The sequence below is a fragment of the Thermobia domestica genome, chromosome 6 (genome assembly GCF_964235325.1).
Source record: "Thermobia domestica chromosome 6, izTheDome1.hap1.1, whole genome shotgun sequence".
Classification (NCBI taxonomy): Eukaryota; Metazoa; Arthropoda; class Insecta; order Zygentoma; family Lepismatidae; genus Thermobia; species Thermobia domestica.
The window spans coordinates 297,786,718-297,804,742 of record NC_137459.1 but is presented as its reverse complement, the minus strand read 5'-3'; the positions used below and the strand labels follow the sequence as shown (position 1 = coordinate 297,804,742).

Sequence of the window (18,025 nt, the reverse complement as noted above, 5' to 3'; positions counted from 1 at the left end):
AAGATGCGATGATTGATGTATTTTACTTTTATATATGCAATCGAATGATTAGCGTGGCCATGGGTTTGATTCCCTGTGAACATACAGGTTTTTGTTGTTGTTGTTGATGATCATTGTTTGGCAGTTTGAAGTTGACAGTTACTGGTACTTGAATTAATATGGCAGAATTTCCAGTCTAGAAAGCCAAAAACATGATATTGAGAGTTGTTACCTGTCTTGTATAATCCAGTTGAATAGCACCATCTGATCAACCATAGCCCGCTATGGTCCATAGCACCAGGTAGTTTAGTTGTAGCTTATAGATTTATAAGAAAAGTTAAGAAAAATAGAGCTACGATAGGGAGATAAAAAGTAAATGTAAAACTAAAACATTTACTTATTTATTTTAACATAAACAATAAATTTCTGTACATCAAATAGAAAGGTATCTATGGGAGGTTTGTAACATTTATAATAAATGCTGAAAGCGTCCATCTTGCAGCTGAAGACACAATTTAGCACGTTATTTCCTGTTCCTAACTGCTTTCCGCAGGAATGCTATCAATACCAATACCGTTGATGGATTGTAGAATGCTCTGCTACAAATCATCTATTGATGGAGAATTTTGTTGGTGTTAACTTCGCCTTTCAAATAACCCGAGAGTAAGTTATCAGGCTTTTCCTAATCTTAGAGGCCACCGATTCTTAAAAATTACCAGTCCTCAATCAAACTCGAAATTAACTTTACGGACTCCTTTGAAGCGGCATGTGGCGCAGTTTTGTTGAGAATACCCTTTACACAAATCTATCCAGTTACTTACAAAAACCATGAAAATCCGTAAGTACTCTACAGTGTCCATAGTTCCTTTAAAAAAGATACTGGGCTTATTATCCTCTTTGTAGATATTGCACACCAGACTTCGATTTTCATTGGATGCATCGATTGTTCTTAAATGGCTTGTAGGATCCCGTCAGGTCCATTTTCGTTTCTTCTGTAAATAGACATAATCATATGAATGATATAAGTGGAACAATGCTTCATTTCTATGAACCGTTTGACATGTTCAGTATGTCAAGATTTCTTAGATTAAACCCCTGAAACCAATGGCGGTACCTCGTACGTTTTTCCGTATCTGGTTCCAGAAACTGCCAGAAAGTGGTTATCTAAAATGCCTTTAACTGAGCTGTCTTCATAGCTCTCTGACACACTGAATGTGATTATTGAGTCTCCTGTGATCTTAATGACTTTATGAGGTGATCGCTCCAATTGAGCTTTGATATTATCAGCAACAGTCAGCATTAAAGATGGTTGATGCTTGCCATTTTCACTAATACGAGACCCACTTGTTTGCAGCGTGTGTACTATTGACAGTATTCTGTTCCTTTCAGGGACCTGCAAACACCAAGTCCCTTCCAATGTGTCCCTTACGTAAATGTCATTGAATTTGTAATCCAGGTATTCTTCAGGAAGAACCTTTGCTGTGGTGTGTACTCCATCTTCACAATATGCAACGGGACTATCAAAAACAGCTGTTAAGCCTGATGAGCACATGCGCCATCTATTTGACAGAGGAATACCCAGGATCGTCGAATTCGCATATATACAGCATAATTTGAAACTTAAATGGACCATTGCGATGTAATCTCGTGCGAATTAATAAATAAACTGCGCTCTCTGCATAGCACATCATTCACATATGAGCATAAATCTCCTTGTCATTCCTCACATCTGTACATGTCCCTTTACAGACAAGTGAAGACGTTTTGATAAAAAGCGGGGGGGGGGGGGGGGGTTATCATAAAGGGGAGATTTTTTTCGATTATTTTTTCAATATCTCGCACTGTTTGCAAGATTTGAGCCTACTTCCGATTGGAGTTTCTAATCCATGTATGATTAGTGTTTTCTTTCTTCTTGTATGCACTATGTAATAAGCAAATACATTACATACACAATTAATTATAATGTCAGTGATATATGATGTTCATTGTGCAAAACACCCCAAACAATAAAGATTCATCTTAGACTGAAGAAATGGTTATCTTTCGTTTTTTATTATCATTTGGCTATGAAATAAACACCTGAGAGATACGCAACCCTTGCATACAACTGTGGTGTTGGAATGTATAACTCGTGGGATATGATGCTTTTTTAGAAAAACTTCAACACTTCCAGTGCACCTCTAAAAATGTGATAATAAATAGCGGCCATGTTTTTAAATATTCAATTAGAACTGGACAATCTACACAAAATTTAGAATCGACCAGTGAAAACAGCACGTTTGTAGCACTCGGGTTTTCGAGATCTCATTGTCTAAAGATTGGAGACAAACATATAAACTTTTCTTTGGAGACAAACATATAAATCTAACTTTTTAACATATAGATGCGTTAGTTTTATATGAATCACTTTATAGAAGGGAGAAATTTGAGTTGACTGTGATCAATCGTAACCGATAAATCTCGTTACCTTATTCATTTTACTTTGTGTTTGGTACTTCTTGTGTCTTTGATTCCACAGACCTGTCTGAGATTTGATAGGAACACTGTTGCACGTTGTTCTGTAGTTTTACAATGATTGAAATTTTATTTTTCGTCTGTTTTGAAATAAAATGTTTCTTGGCATTTCATTATATAATTTATGGCAGTACTTATTTGTCTTAAAGTATATTCCATCTTCCTCTCTTCGATTTTTCTCCAACCAAGAAGATTTGGTACTTTTGTAGCTCTCTGCAACTAAAGTAGGTATCCCACTCGAATATGATTATCGTCACGGGGACAAATAGCCACGATGCTGACGTCTTCATTAAACCTCAATCAATCGAATATGATTAGTTTTTCCAACTCTTATTCTAAAATGTGTCTAGAGTTCTTAAATTCTTGTAAAGGACGGAAATTCGTATTATAACTTAGCTGGATTTTCTGTTAGTTATTATAGCTTAGCTTAGTTATCTGTTTTAAGTGTGCTAATGTATGAATATTGGTGAATTAATAACAGCTGGTAAACACAAGTACGAGAGTTTTAAATAAGTAATGGTAAAATAGGCAATACAAGGAATATATTGGAACTCAAATGTGACATTCCGTTACATCCGTTCAGCCACTGGATTCGTTAGCGAAGTTGTTTCTGTTGATAAACATAATGTAGAACTCTACTACTTGAAACAGAGGGGTACATGAGGAAGCCTGATGCTTCTGAAAAGTTCTTTCAACCTTGAAGCAGATCGAAACCGCAAGAACGTATGTCAAGAGAGTATGACCTCTCAGCACCATTCCTGGCTCCTACGAAACACACTGATCTCATGGACGTGGCCAATACGGTAATGCATCGTTGTTACAGGTTTCACATAAGCCTCAATAACATTCTCATGCATTTTTACCACGGGTCAGCTGGGTTAATCCGTTATCGCTACTCTATCTTCGCAAACATATTTTATTCTTTTTAAACACATACACACAAAAAACACTCGGCAACTCTTGCATCAACACGGGCTCGAACTGTTTGGTAGGGCATGCACAGTATTCCTGTAAGTAGTAACATCATTGTATTTACATTTTGTGCACTTTAGGACCAATAAGTATGTTTGTAATAAAATATATACGGGTATTACAAACGTTGATTGTTATGTATTGTATAATTCGCATATTGTTTCAAAGTAAATCGTTTATATTCTGGTTTTGTTTTAGAGAAGCCAAGTTGTTATTCGAGAACCATACCGAGATGGACGTGAAACGACATGGACTGGTGTTGGTTTTATGAGAGTTTTTGAAGATTCTTACTTGGAATTCGTAATAGATAATATTCAAACGAGTATGGAGTACGACATAGCTATCAGATATGAACCAGAGGTAAGATGATGATTCATTACTTTTGCTTGGTGGTCCTCATGTTAAGAATATTCGTAGAAATTTTCATGTTTATTGATTGCAACAGGCATAAAGATACTTGTACAGCCATGTTTCTTAATTCTATCCCTACTGTCTCTGAAGGATTTATCGAAACTAAAATGTGATTTTTTAAGACAGTGAACACTAATTACTGAATTCCGCCATAACTTGTTGCTAAAAAATAAATTACTTTTCGAGATCTTGTTTTGAATCTTACTGCACAAAGTGGTAGAAATTATCTTGTAAGGCTATCCCAAGTTCAGTTCTCCGGTCAGTTTTATTGCAGTTACATACACAACTTAAATATCAAAATATCATAGAACACTAAGGTTTAAGATACAATTCAGAATGATCTTTTGTCTTCCTCATTCCGTTTCTTTTGGAAATGTAGGTTTGAATGATTGTGCATTTACGTCGTTATTGTTTCTTAGTTGCCATACTGTTCTTCTTGTTCACGTCCTGAATTCTATTTTAGTTATCAGCACAATGGGACGAAGTGAAGGCTACGGTTGAGAGACCTGGCCCTGTGGATCCTTATGGACCTTGTGCCAACACACTGCCTCAAGATGACATCAAACATGTAACGCTACCTGATGGTAAGTAAATACATATATGTAAATTGCAAAGCATTAAATTTCAACTAACATTTTATATGTTTAATTTTTTGTTACAGGACATTTCCAGGAGATTATTTATTGTTTAAATGAAATAATTTTATTAGTTCTTGTTAATGATAATGAAATAAGTTACATCTTTATGACATGAAGATAATAATAGTATTGGGTGATATTATTACTTACTGTTTTATATAGGGTGTTGTTACACGACACATGAAATAAAAGTTTCAGATAATAATACCATAGTAATATTACAAAATCATTAGCTAGTACTAAATTATCATGTTACAGGTGTGAAAAATGTTGCTTCAAGGGCATGATTTAATATTGGATTTGTATATCTCGAAAAGTTATATATAATTTTGACATACTCATTCCATCTTCCGGTAATTGCGATTCTTTCAATATCATCTGTCGACACGATATTTGCAATCTCAAATCTAACCGTCGTATATGCTATTGTAATAAAGTTCTCGTTCTAGAAAAGGTAGGTGGGTAATCGGAGTGTTACAGAAGCATAGATGATTGTTGATGTGCATCCAGAGAGAAATTGAGTTTCTTGACAGTAGGTGCATTTGAGGATGTAAATCAGGTTGGAAGGATCACTGCTATCGGAATAAGTGAATGTGCATCATTTGTATGATGGGATGTTGGACAGTCAGAATGTCGAATATAGAGCAAGTTTTATATCTGTGTCTGGCATTTATCCTGTTGAGGTGCTAGATATCTGGAAGAACCAGTTGCTATAATAAGGTATAAAGGGCGGATGATCTTCGGTAAATTATTTCGGGCAGGGGCGGGAAAGCATTTTCAGCTTCGGGTGAGGTTGTGTATGGCTGAATGACAGTGATCTTATATCTGATAAATAATTTGTTGTCCATGCCCTCTCGGGATTCTTTTGTTCCAAATGAAAACATATTTTTATTTGATATTAATTTCTTTTCATTTAATTTACAGGGTCACGTAGTGTAACTGTGTTCCCACCGGCATGTTTCGAAGCTGGAAAAAGGTACAAGGTCAGATTAGAATTTAAACGTTACAATAGTCAAGTGGATACACCAACAGCATCTGTGCTAATAGATTCAGTAAGTAATTTTATTACTCGCAACAGAACAAGCAAATAAAGTAATGCAACTGAAAAGTAGATGAAGTGAGTATTGAAAGGAAAATAGAAGTGTAAAGTAGTAAGAAGAGGATAAATCGAAAATAATACTTCATTTTTCTTTAATCAACATATATTTTATTCATGATATACATTAGATTCTGGGAGTTACCAATTTTTCAAGAAGTTTATGAAGGGGACAAAGAGGACAGTATTTTTCCTTGAGGAAAAAGAAAAGTAGAGTGGATATAGTAAGCATATAAAGTTATACGTATGTACTTGGAAACAATGATTTTAAACCCAATTTGTGTTCTAGTTATTTGTTTCCTAATTCCCAAGTTAATTATTTAAAGCAGTATGAGACCAAAAAAACCTCAAAATACATTTTATTGATGAACGTAGCTGACACACACAAACGAACATACATAATAAGCAGAGGTTTTTGAAAACGAAGCTATGAAATAATTTAGACGTAAATATTAGGCAGTAATTAGAAGAGTCCCCGATTCCGAAGTTTTCCCTTCTGCATTATACTTGCTGTATTATTAAATGAAAATATTCGAAATACTTGAAAATTAAAACAGAAAGAAAATGTTAGTATTTATCAATACATCCAACTCCCTCATATTCCTATCCAAAGGACTCTGCTTCTATATAAAAGTCACTTTTATCATATGAAAACAGCATAAATATAAATGGAAATTGCATTTCTGTGGGTATAAGCAGGGACTTTACATGTACAGATAATTTAACTAATATATACGTAACTTGACTGTTAAATGTGGATTTAATTATTACAGATTATGGCCTTGTCGCGGCTTTCGTTTTATATATGGAGACAGGATAACTTCATGTCAAAGCATTCAATCCCAGGCCATTGTGAATTCGTCCTCGTCCATGTGTTTTTTCGAGGTTCTTTCCTTTCCTTTCACATTCGCATTTCGTCATTTCTTCTGTAATCATTAATTTGCATTAGTTACCCATCTCCTTCACCAACAAGGTATATCCATGGAATGTTCAACTAAATATTTCATGTATTTTTCATTGTTACTTTTCTCACTTCACTACCAAAATACGCTTCTTCTGTAGAACCTGTTCGACCAACATTTATCCAGTTTTTATGTAAGCGTCTAAAGGCCGTGTCTAACGTTTTCAGCTGCAATCATTATTCCCTATTTAATAACATGGTGAACTTCTTTCCAAAGTATTATGAAAACTATTTGTCTTGTGCAATTCAAAATTTCTCCATATGTTAACCTACCCCAATACTATATGTTAACTTTTTTTTTATTTTTAAACTATCTCTTACTTTTTACAAAGAAATGTGACAGCGCTGTAAATATATACACAAATTCAGGTATTGGAGAAACAGCAGGGTTTCTTTTCCTGCTCATGGAGGTGCAGATACTGTCTCTCCTGATCCATTCACACCATTGTTCCTCATTGATCTTCAAAAAGTTGCTACGGGAGGTTACAAATGAGAAATAAGTTACAAGTTACGAAATGAGAAAAGATTGTTCACCTAATAATGTTGAGAATGTGTATCTTCCAAGTTATGTTAGTTGACAATCTGATCATATGGTTCGGAAGAAGAAAAGGTTGCGGAAGACAAGACTGACTGCTGTCAGAAATGAGACAACCTTATCTACTTATACATCTTTTTACTTGTATTTTATAGCAAACCTTGTCAAACAGGGCGTACTTTCCTTATTTTCATTTTTTAACCATATTTGATCCTAAATCTTGATTCTTGCACGGTGAAAAAAGGAGATACGAAAGAGAGAACGCAAAACTAAAAGCATTATCATCAATATTTTGCTTTCCAAAATAAGGTGTGTAATTTTAAAAATTAAAACGTATAACTTTAAAAGAAATATTTGGGAAGCTGAAAGAACAAATCATGGATTTTCAGGCGTGTACCTAAGAGTAATATACAAAATAAATAAATAAGTTTTACAATATTTCTAAGGGTCTAGATCTTTTGGACCCGATATTGGTATTCCAAGGGTAAAGAAGTGAAATATTTTTCCCCTTGTTTTTCATATATATATATATATATATATATATATATAGTGTGTGTGTGTGCGCATTATATAGTATTTTTACTCAGTTTCGTGACCAACGTTACGTTACATCTTAGGAATTTACAATTGTGTCACTTTTGAACAAAGAGACGATTATCCTTGTTCCCCTATGTAGTTCAAAACATCAGCTCTCCTGATTCATCTGAAGAACCAATTACCGGTTGATCGCAAACTGGAATTATTATTTTCAGCTGAGGAATCTTATCAAGCTCTCAATCAAATCTGGCCGATAAACAGTAATGGCCTTGTCGCAAATTGAAATGATCGCAAATCGCACGGAATCAATAAAAATATATACACAGAAAGCTATATTTGTCCATATATCCACATTCGTGCATACTTTATTTGGTAGTTGACCATAATACTTGATCTCAGGCCCGAAACAAGCCACAGAGGTTTGGGGGAGGGCATGAAGACGTTAGGGGGGCCAAGTCATTAAAAATTCTCTTACGAATATCTAAATTGTGCTTTTTGTATTGAGGTCTGGAGGGGCCAAGAAAAGTTTAGGGGGACCAAGCCCCCCCTCTGGTTGCGAGCCTGCTTGATCTGTTGATGATTTGCGGGTGAAACATCGCAACTAAAATCTCGTGGCCTACAATCTCGCCTGGCGAAAACCTCGCGGACCAAAATCTCGCATAGTCAAAATCTTGCCGGACGAAATCTATCCTGGCCGGAGCCTCACTTAGCCATCTAAAATCTCACAGAACCAAACCTTGCAGTAGCGATTTCTTCTGTATAGAATGTTTAAAATATATATTTAACATATTCACTATACACCTGGAAAATAATAATTACTATAATAAATAAACGACAAGACATGACATAATAAGTGATTTTATTAATTTTTAAAAGAGGAAAAGAAAGATAGGTAAGCAGTTAGTTCCTGACTTATTAATATAACACTTGCATCAAAAAGAGATCTTCACAGTTTACGCCACCATATAATTTAATTAAGTAGAGGTGCATAACAAAGAATGGGGGTGCCTTTTTTGAAAATTTACGAGTAAAACCTGTTAACTCCGGGACTAAGAACTTATTTATGTAGGCGGATAACTTGTAACTCAACAGCGCTGAAAGGTTTGCTCCATCACCATGATATTGTTCTGTGTGAATAATGCAATGATCATACGTGTTTAGTAACATTTTGAAGGGTAATTTACATTTTTGCACTAATAATTATAACAATAATGTTTTGATCAGTGGCGTATTTAGGGTTACCATCGAGCTCAAGGCCCCCAAAATCATTTCATTATTATTTTTTTCGCATTATACCTACAACACAAATGCTTCTTACCGGTTCTCTAGCCCCCTCGAAACAAGATCCTAAATACGCCACAGGTTTTGATAATATTTGAATCGATGTTATAAGTAGAAATACTTTATATTAAGTTCAAACCTGAATTATCACAGAAATAAGAACACGTAAGATGTTAGTTACTATAGTCGTATTGTCGAACGAACTCCCAAAGAGTTGACCTCTTGAATGAAAGTGTCATAGATACTTGTTAATTTGCATTTGAAACTAACATCTCTACAAGCAACTTGGCAGTTTATACTGGAAAATATTTCACTGTGTCATAAGCAAAACAAAAACTGGATATTGTACTTTTTACCATTTTAAATTCGAGACGAGGCAAGAAACATAATAATTATCGTCTCGTTTTCGAGACGAGAAATTTCTCGAATCTCGTGGACAATACTAATTCACCCAAGTCTTGGAACTCAAACACTGTTTTAGTGTTAGTATACATGATTCATATGAAAAAAAAAAAAAAAAAAAAAAAAAAAAAAACTTCAAATTGATAAAATAATAGTACAAAAGCAATGAACAGCAATTATCTACATTTAAAATATGCAAGTCATTACACAAGTTACTCCAATAATAAGTATGGTTTAAATGTTGTTATATCACACTATTCGTGGACCAATCGTGATGCGGAACGGTTGATAACTCAGATGAAATTAAGAAAAACATTAGGGTATATTTTTAAACATAACTTAACAAAAAAAGAAAAATCAAGGTATATATATATATATATATATATATATATATATATATATAATATGTACCGTGTCGTGCGAAAACGAACTAAGCGCCACTTTCATACTTTTAAAAAAATTACGTATAAAGGTTGATGTCCAGCATTAATGTAGCCGTAATCAAAAGTGAAATTATGTTTCTTTTTTGGAAAGGTGTTGGTTTTCCTCTCTTTTCGATTGTGCAAAACGTTCTAATGCTTATCAGGAACCAGTCGTCGCATTTACGTGGATTTTCGAAGTTTGGCGCTTAGTTCATTTTTGCATAACACGGTACATATATATATTACATAAATTAACCAAACGGAACAATAAAATTTCGAGATAAGAGCGAAAGAGGCCTTCTAGCCTCGAGACTAGACGAAACCTATTAAACTTAGGAAACGAGACGAGAAACCTTACTTCTCGTCAAATGGAGAACACTATCTAAACGAAATAGATATCACTCTTTCTTGTAGCGACTATCTGGCTCATGTTAGTGCCCCCCCCCCCCTTTTTTTTTTTTTTCATGAACAATCGATTTTATGGCATATCAATCTGCAAGCATATGATCAATCTGTACGCTATTATTGGGGCATTAGCCAAGAATAGAACACTGTAGAATGCATTATGTTATTACTTAGAAATGAAATGAAATATTTGAGTTTTACGTCCCACAGCTGTGCCGGCTAGGCTAAAGAAGACGGTGGTGAGAATGAATGAAATGGTGGAATGAAAGAAGTGAAGGAAATCTCTCTAATATCTCTGAAGAACAGATCCTTGGCAGTTTTGAATAATGAATTCTCGGTCGTTTTCTTCTTACATATATATTACTATTTTGCAGTTCGCTATCCATTACAACAGGGTAAATCATCATTAATCTCTATACAATCTTTGTCAGTTGATGTGACAAATAAACAAGTTTACTCTACACTATACAGTTCGAAACTATTTTTATAAGGTGAACACATCCCTCACTTGAAAGCAACATAGACAGATTTTCTGAAACTTTCGTACGTTGTTAACTCCAATATGCCACTACAGGTAATTATTCGCGGAAATGTTTACGTAGTCAATGAAATCTTTATGATCAATGAAGAGAGAGAGAAAACAGACTTTGCTCTTATCTGCTGTCAATCTGCATTCCATCGGTTTGTTTGTCTTCGGGGACAATCTGAAGTTCACGCACGTGACCTAGCGGGGGGCAAAGAATGAAATAAACCTATCTGGTTAGCCTCCTATCTGCTGTTCTGCGCTGTTGCAACATGAAGACCATAAATTAAACAGCGTTTAAATGGAAGAAAATTATTTTTTAATTAGCACGCTCTAATATTATTCTAGTAATAGAAAAAGTAAAAGTGAACATGCAATATTAATACAAATATTTGGACGAATTTCGAAATATATAAAATAAAAATAGTTTTCATGATATTTTGGAAAGAAATATACCGTTATTATATAGGGAAATCCCATCGCATTCCGAGTGTTGGACACAGCTTTAAGTGAGTAGGTGTACACATTTGTAAAGCTCTCTCGAAGTAGTACAGATTTATCCCAGATTGTCTTAAGTTACTCGGGGCTTCAAGTGTAGTTAAAATAGAAACGCAATTTGCTTGCTACTTTGACTACCAGATTTTAAATAAATATTTTCTTAGTCTCTTCTGTTTCTGTGTTTTCATTTTCTACTTTCTAGCGATGAAAGAAAACAAGAAAGTATGGTGATCGTGGAAAAAGTCGAATTCGAGATTTCAGCGGATATACACGCTTCATGGGCCCAGTTTTTAATTATTTTTATTTTTATTTTATTTTATTTTAATTTTTTTCATCTGTCCCTCCGTTCGTCCTGATGTACACTCACCTAGAGGCCATATCGTTCAACGTATCTGTATCAGATTTTAACTTAAATTTTTTATGTGATTCTCCAAAGGGATTTTTGGATTTTCTTCCTACTCCTAAAATTAAGGGTACTTTACTGAAGAGTGAAAATAAATAAAATGCTGTTTTCTCAAGAAGGACTCAAACGATTTTGTTTATATTTCCTAAATCAGTGTTTCAATAACAACCCATTCTGTGATATAAGTTATTTCTCTGCGAAAATCGAGAAGGGAAAGTTTACTCTTGGGGTGATTTTTTTTTCGACCGATTTTCTCAGAAACAATTCAGGCGATTTTATTCATATTTCATTATTATTCCTAATAATTTTGGAGAAATCACTTCCATGAGAATATCCACAAAAGTTAGTTTACTCTTAGAATCTTTTTTTTACAGTTTCGTAAGATATCATCTGTGCTATATTATTATTTTATATACAAATATTTCATTGGTAATCCTAACATATGGCACAAATATTTCATTAGTAGCCCAACGTATAGCATAAATCGTTTTTTATGGAAAAGTCTGCAATAGACAATTTACTTTTGGGGATGAAGTTTTTCGAAAACAAGGTATAATTTTGTTCGTATTTCACAAGATAACCTTTCATTAATAACTGCAGCACATGATTTAGTTTAAGCAATCGGAGCGAAAAAGTTTAGTATGAGAAAAAGATTATTTTTTTCTTAATGCTTGTAATACGCCTTAATACAGTATTTTTTTTTTTTTTTTTTTTTTTTTTTTTTTTTCAGATTGCTCTCATTCCAAGAACAGAAAGTATTCCATTCTTTCAAGGATCTCACGCAAATGAAATTAGGAGACAAGAGTTTGAGCGTTATAGATGTGGACAAGCATTTTATAACGTAGTGAAGGGACCAATTCCTGATGTGTGTAAGAAATACCATTATAGTATAGGCTTCTATGTTCATGACGGAGCATTTGGTAAGTTAATTACTTATTTGGTCGAAAATACACGTTGATTTACTTGACTTGCTTTCGCTCGCACAGAGCGGGAGCATAGGGCCTCTTGTGAAGCAGATTTTGACTCCGTCCAAGTCTTTCCTTGTTGCGTCAAGTCGTGCTCAACTGTCCTCCATGTACAGTTGGGACGTCCTTTACTTCGTATATTCTGTAGTTCCCAGTCCAACACATCGTTCTCTATTGAGCGATCTACTTTCCTTTCTATTATTCATTCTATAACTGATTTCAAGTTAAAATGGACTTTGTGGTGGACAAACACCGTGTGCGTGGGTTTCGTCGGGTTCTTCTGTTTCCTCTCACTTTCTTCATTCCACCCTTTCATTTATTTCTCATCACCGCCTCCTTAGCGTACCCAGCATAACTGTGGGACGTAAAACTGAAAGACTTGGTTTCTGGTTAGTTATATCCCAGAGTTTTTTCGTTTGTGATTTTGTCAGGTCACTTCATGTTCGTGATCTGTTTTCAAATGCTTGTAGCTGTTCTATTTGATTTATTTGCTTCCATGTTTCACATCCATATAATAATACTGATTTGATGGTACTGTGAAAAATCCTTAATTTTGGTTTTAGTTCAATCTATTAACTTTCCCATATTCGCTACAGTTGAATAAATCGTGAATTGTTTACTTATTCTAATTTTGATGCCTTCTTCCGTTTCTCCATTTCTAGTTACTATTGCTCCGAGATGTTGGAATTTTTACTTCTTCACTCGTTGAATTTTCTGTTTCTAGTTTCTTCATACTTGAGGTGTTTATTCTCATTTCTTTCCTTTTTTTCCCCTATTTATTTTTAATCCTATTATTTCCGATTCTGTTTCAATTTCTGTTATCTTATTTGTCGTGTATTTGTAGGATTGTGAAAAGAGACAATCATCATCAAGGAATTCATGGTCTTCAGTCTATTTGTCATTCTACATTGTATTCATCTTTTCTTCTTGTCCATTGTCTCCCCACCCCCCTCATAGCGTGCTCTACCACTAATAGAAACAGAGTTAGTGCTATCACACACCCTTGCCTAACTTCAGCTCTAACCGTTATTCAATCAGATAGATGGTTGTTGGGTACTATTTGACATTTTCTGTCATCGTGAATATTTCTTATTAAATTTAATATTTTAGCATTCCTATGTCTTGAAGTATCTTTCACATTTCGTTCCTTTTTACTGAATCAAAGACTTTCATAATCAATGAAGACTGCATATAGTGTTCTCTATTCTGATGTCTGTTGTAGTATGATTCGCAAAGTATTTATGTGGTCTACATGTGATATGTTTGATCAAAATCCTGCTTGTTCCTTATGGCTTCTTGTACTGGTTGTTTTATTCTATTTAATAATATTAGTGCAACTATTTTCCTGGTATAGATAGTAAAGTTATTCCTATCCAATTTTTACATTATGTAAGATGTTTCTTGAGCAATTTAATAATCAAACCAGTTTTCCAATCTTGTAGGTGTCTCTGTGTTCTCCAAATTTGGGATATTAAAGGATATAGGAGTTTTGCTGAGGTTTCTACATCTGCTAATATAGTGGTATTTCATTTTGACCAGGAGCTTTTCCCTTCTTTAGTTGTTTGCCTTACCTCATCCAAGGTAGGAATACTTGTATTTACTTTCCTGAAGTCTTCGATCTCACATTTCCTTCTTATTGTTTTTGGATCAGGGTTTTGGTTTGCGCACACACACACACACACACACACACACACACACATATATATATATATATATATATATATATAATATAGTCTATTTAGCAGTGGTTGAAGTTTTCCTTTTTTTGTAAATCTTCCCATTTGGTCTTCATCTGACGTAAGCAGTCTTCCATTGAGATCTTTAATTGGTTTATTCTGTTATACTTTCTTTCTTGAGAGTCGCTTGTTATATCGCAGTTCCTTCAAGTTATTCTTATTACCAGCTACTAACTCTTGGGCCCAGTTTCATTTATCCTCTCACACGCTTTCCTTTCTTCTCTATATAATCTAGCCAGCTCCTGTTTCTGTTACCTTGTCTTGGCGTTATTAAGTCTTTGTTTGAGGCTGCTTCTTTTTTCTATTTTCTTTCAAGTATCGAGCGAAATGCATTCCTTCCTTTGAAGGTTTGCTGACTGACTGTTTCTTCAGTTGTTCCTTTTAATATTTCTGTCATTTTCTCCCAAGCGTCCTCTGCCTCACGTATTCTGTCCATCTTAATATTTCGTATCGATTTTTTATTTGTAGTAAAAACCGCTGTCTTGCCGCTTGTTATATTTTGAGTTTATCTATGTCATATTTTTGTGTTGTTTGTTGAAAATTTTTGTCTGCACCTTTAGTTTTGGTTTTACTTGATCTATCAGCGTGTGGTGATCTCTGTAAATATCAGCACTGCGCTTACTTCTTACATCTAGTAAATTTCTTTGCTATCATCTATTTATCAAGATGTGATCTATTTAGAATCTGGGGAGACTCCCTAACTTATGACAATTCGTATGAGAGAAGATTGTTCCACCAATTATTACTTCGTGTCTTTTGCAAAATTCGGTTTTCCATTTTCATTAATGTCTCCTAATCCATATGTCCCCATTACATTTTCGAATCCTGTGTTATCGTCTCCAACTTTAAGACCTCCCATTATTATTTGTATGTTTCTCGTGTTTATTTTATTAGTAGTGTCTTATAGATGTGTTTTGTAGAAGTTCCCTTTGTCTGGTTTATTTACTTCTTCTATTAGAGTATAAATCACTGATACAAGTCATATTTTAGAATCAAATCGAATCATATCATCTCTGTCATACAATGATGACTAGTCTGATATTGATTTCTTAGCTAAAAGTGACAACAGGAATCTAACTCAGTTTCTATGATCTTCCTCAGATTCTTTACCCGAATAACAAAATGTCATTGTATCAGAGGTTGTACTGCCAAATTTCTATTAAGTGGTTTTCCATATTCCCAAAATTTCCATATTTAGTCATTTAGCTTCCTGTATCAGTTGAACGAATTTATCTGATTCGCTCAATGTACGAACATTCCATGTAGCTATTTTCGTCTTCCTCTTTAGGCCAAAAGTCATCTTCGATCGTTCATACCAGCTCCGTTTCAGTTTGCTTTCTTAAATAATCAAAACTTCGGTTAGTGTGGATTATTATCCCTCAGGTCCCTAGTACCCTGATGGGACTGCCATGGCTGCCATCTAATCTTGGTTACCGGCTGGCCTTTTAACTTACTTTACGGTGTGGTTCATCGTTCTTGTTAAGCCTGCCACACCAACCTTTCTCCTTTCTCATTCGAGCCTAGAACCGGCCAGGGCGGAGTTGAAAATATACGTAATCAACAACAAAAATGTGCCAATTATGAAAACGTGCTTCAGATTAATTGGAGTGAGATTTAAGATGATTTCTGCACTTCTCCAATTTTTGAGGTATTATAAGGTACTAGCATCAATTACCGCTTCACTGGGTTAAATTAAGAAAAACTAGTAATATGTTCCGTTATTCAGTCACTTTTTACTATTGCTAAAGCGCTCTTTGATATCGGTCATTTTCGATGATTTTTATATTTCCCCCTCTCCTCCCCATGTTGCAGGGCACGGCATCGAAAGTGTCATTGTTCATCTCATCGACTCCGACATCTATAAATTCGGCACTGATATTGGTCATTTCGATCATTTTATATATCTCCCCCTCCCTCAAGTGGCGGGGCTGAATCTGGCATCAGAAGTGTCACTGTTTATCTTAGCGACCCCAAGAATTATGGATTCGACACTAATATCGGTCATTTTCAATCTTTCTAAATTTCTTTCCCCCTTCCCTTCCCTTCCCTTAAGTTACACCGTCAAAGTGATACGGCAAAAGCCATCTCAGATTCGAACTTCATCTAGGTTGAAAGTTTGATCGAGATCGGTCGGGCGGTTCAAGAGTTATTAAGTTTTATTCACTTTTATATATTTCACCATCCCTCCCCCAAGTTTCACCGTCGAAGTTAATAGCTGAAAACACTTCCAGGCCAGAACCACATCTGCGTCAAAAATTTGATTGAGATCAGTCGGGCGGCTCAAGAGATTAAGAGTCACAAACATAGTCACTTTTCAACTTTATAATATAGATACGTAAGATTCGCGTGCAAAGGAGACTATAGAGCAGCTAAAAGACAGTTTGGGTGCGTTGCCACGCTCAATCAAGAAGTTCCAACCATTCCATATAGGAAGATACAAACAACAATGTACAGTTTATTATTATTATTTGTATTTCATTTTGAGTCTTGATATTGAAAATCGAGATTTTTATTATGTTAATAAATGTTAATAAGCGTGAGATTATATTCTTAACGAGTAGGACATTAGTAATAGTTTAGAATGATCAGCCAAGAATGATCAGAAAGATAATAAGTGATCAGCCAAGTACAGCACTGTGTGTTAGATTAATAATTATATATAGAAACGAGAACATTGAGAATGCAAATAAGAAAATGTTTGCTAACTTTCTTATAATTTGGACCAGTCAGATATACAAAATTTGAGATTTTTTACTATAATACTTACACAAATGCTATGTTATTAAAGTGTTTGAAGATACAATAGCGTTTGATTGTTTTATATGTGTGCTTTTCAGTACGTCAATGTTTATTGGCTATTGTTCGTAAGTAAAAGCGGTAAAACAGTTTCTATAGGCTGAATAGTCAGGCAGAGTCAGAGAAACAACATTCCGTTTAGTGAAAGTTAAGGAAATTTACTAGATACTAAAAACAATGTCAGCTGTGTCTGTATAGTAGATATATGAGCCGTGCCCACTAAGCTTGTTTCACATAGTTGTGCTCTTATGCCGAACGGCTGCAGCGCCCCACTCACACACGATTCACTTCAGTGCACCGAACGAAAGAGAGTACTCATTCAATTCGACAACGATCCATAATGGGAATAAATAAGTAAATCAAATGAAGACGTGGATTAATTAAAATCTTACCACCTGCATGAAAAATCGTACACTCTGCTCCGTGTTGTTTTCACCTGTTCCTTTCTACGACGACGCAGTTCTTGTAAAGCAGACAAGTCTAGGACGTGAAAATTGTAACACGGTTCATTACTTCTTCAATGTCTTTTGCATGCTTTCATCGAAGAAACGTTGAAGAAGGATAGTCTACTCCAATTAAATATATTTCACACAATATCTTTACGTTGTGAATATATGATAGAAGGATGGATTTATGGACCGAAATGTTACAAACTTACGACCCATCCGGTTCATTTTAGGTAAAACTACCATTTAGATGAATGTAAATATAAAGTGGTGCAGATGATGAGTTAAACAAGCATTTGTAAAACCACGAAAGATGGAAAATGGAGCAAGTTAATTTCTACCTGCCCAAACTTTGTAAGGGAGAAGTTAAAAAGCGGTCATTAAAAAAGTTAAATGATATATTTTATTTGTTCGTGAGGAAACATTTCACCCAAATATCATCTCTCTTGCTTCCGTTTTGTGTTTTTTAAAAAAAAAACTTTCTGTGCAGCCTGAGAGTTAAGTG

At 34.7% G+C, this 18,025-nt stretch overlaps 1 protein-coding gene across 2 annotated transcripts in view; it reads left to right on the top strand.

Annotated features, from left to right (window-relative positions):
• Positions 1-18,025, top strand: part of LanB1 (laminin subunit beta-1) — a 396,592-nt gene that overhangs the window by 315,081 nt on the left and 63,486 nt on the right. For both annotated transcript variants that reach the window (XM_081762898.1, XM_081762899.1), the window contains 4 exons: positions 3,664-3,825; positions 4,340-4,460; positions 5,439-5,566; positions 12,308-12,497. In XM_081762898.1, the coding sequence (XP_081619024.1) occupies positions 3,664-3,825; positions 4,340-4,460; positions 5,439-5,566; positions 12,308-12,497 (601 nt within the window). The remainder of the gene's footprint in view (positions 1-3,663; positions 3,826-4,339; positions 4,461-5,438; positions 5,567-12,307; positions 12,498-18,025) is intronic.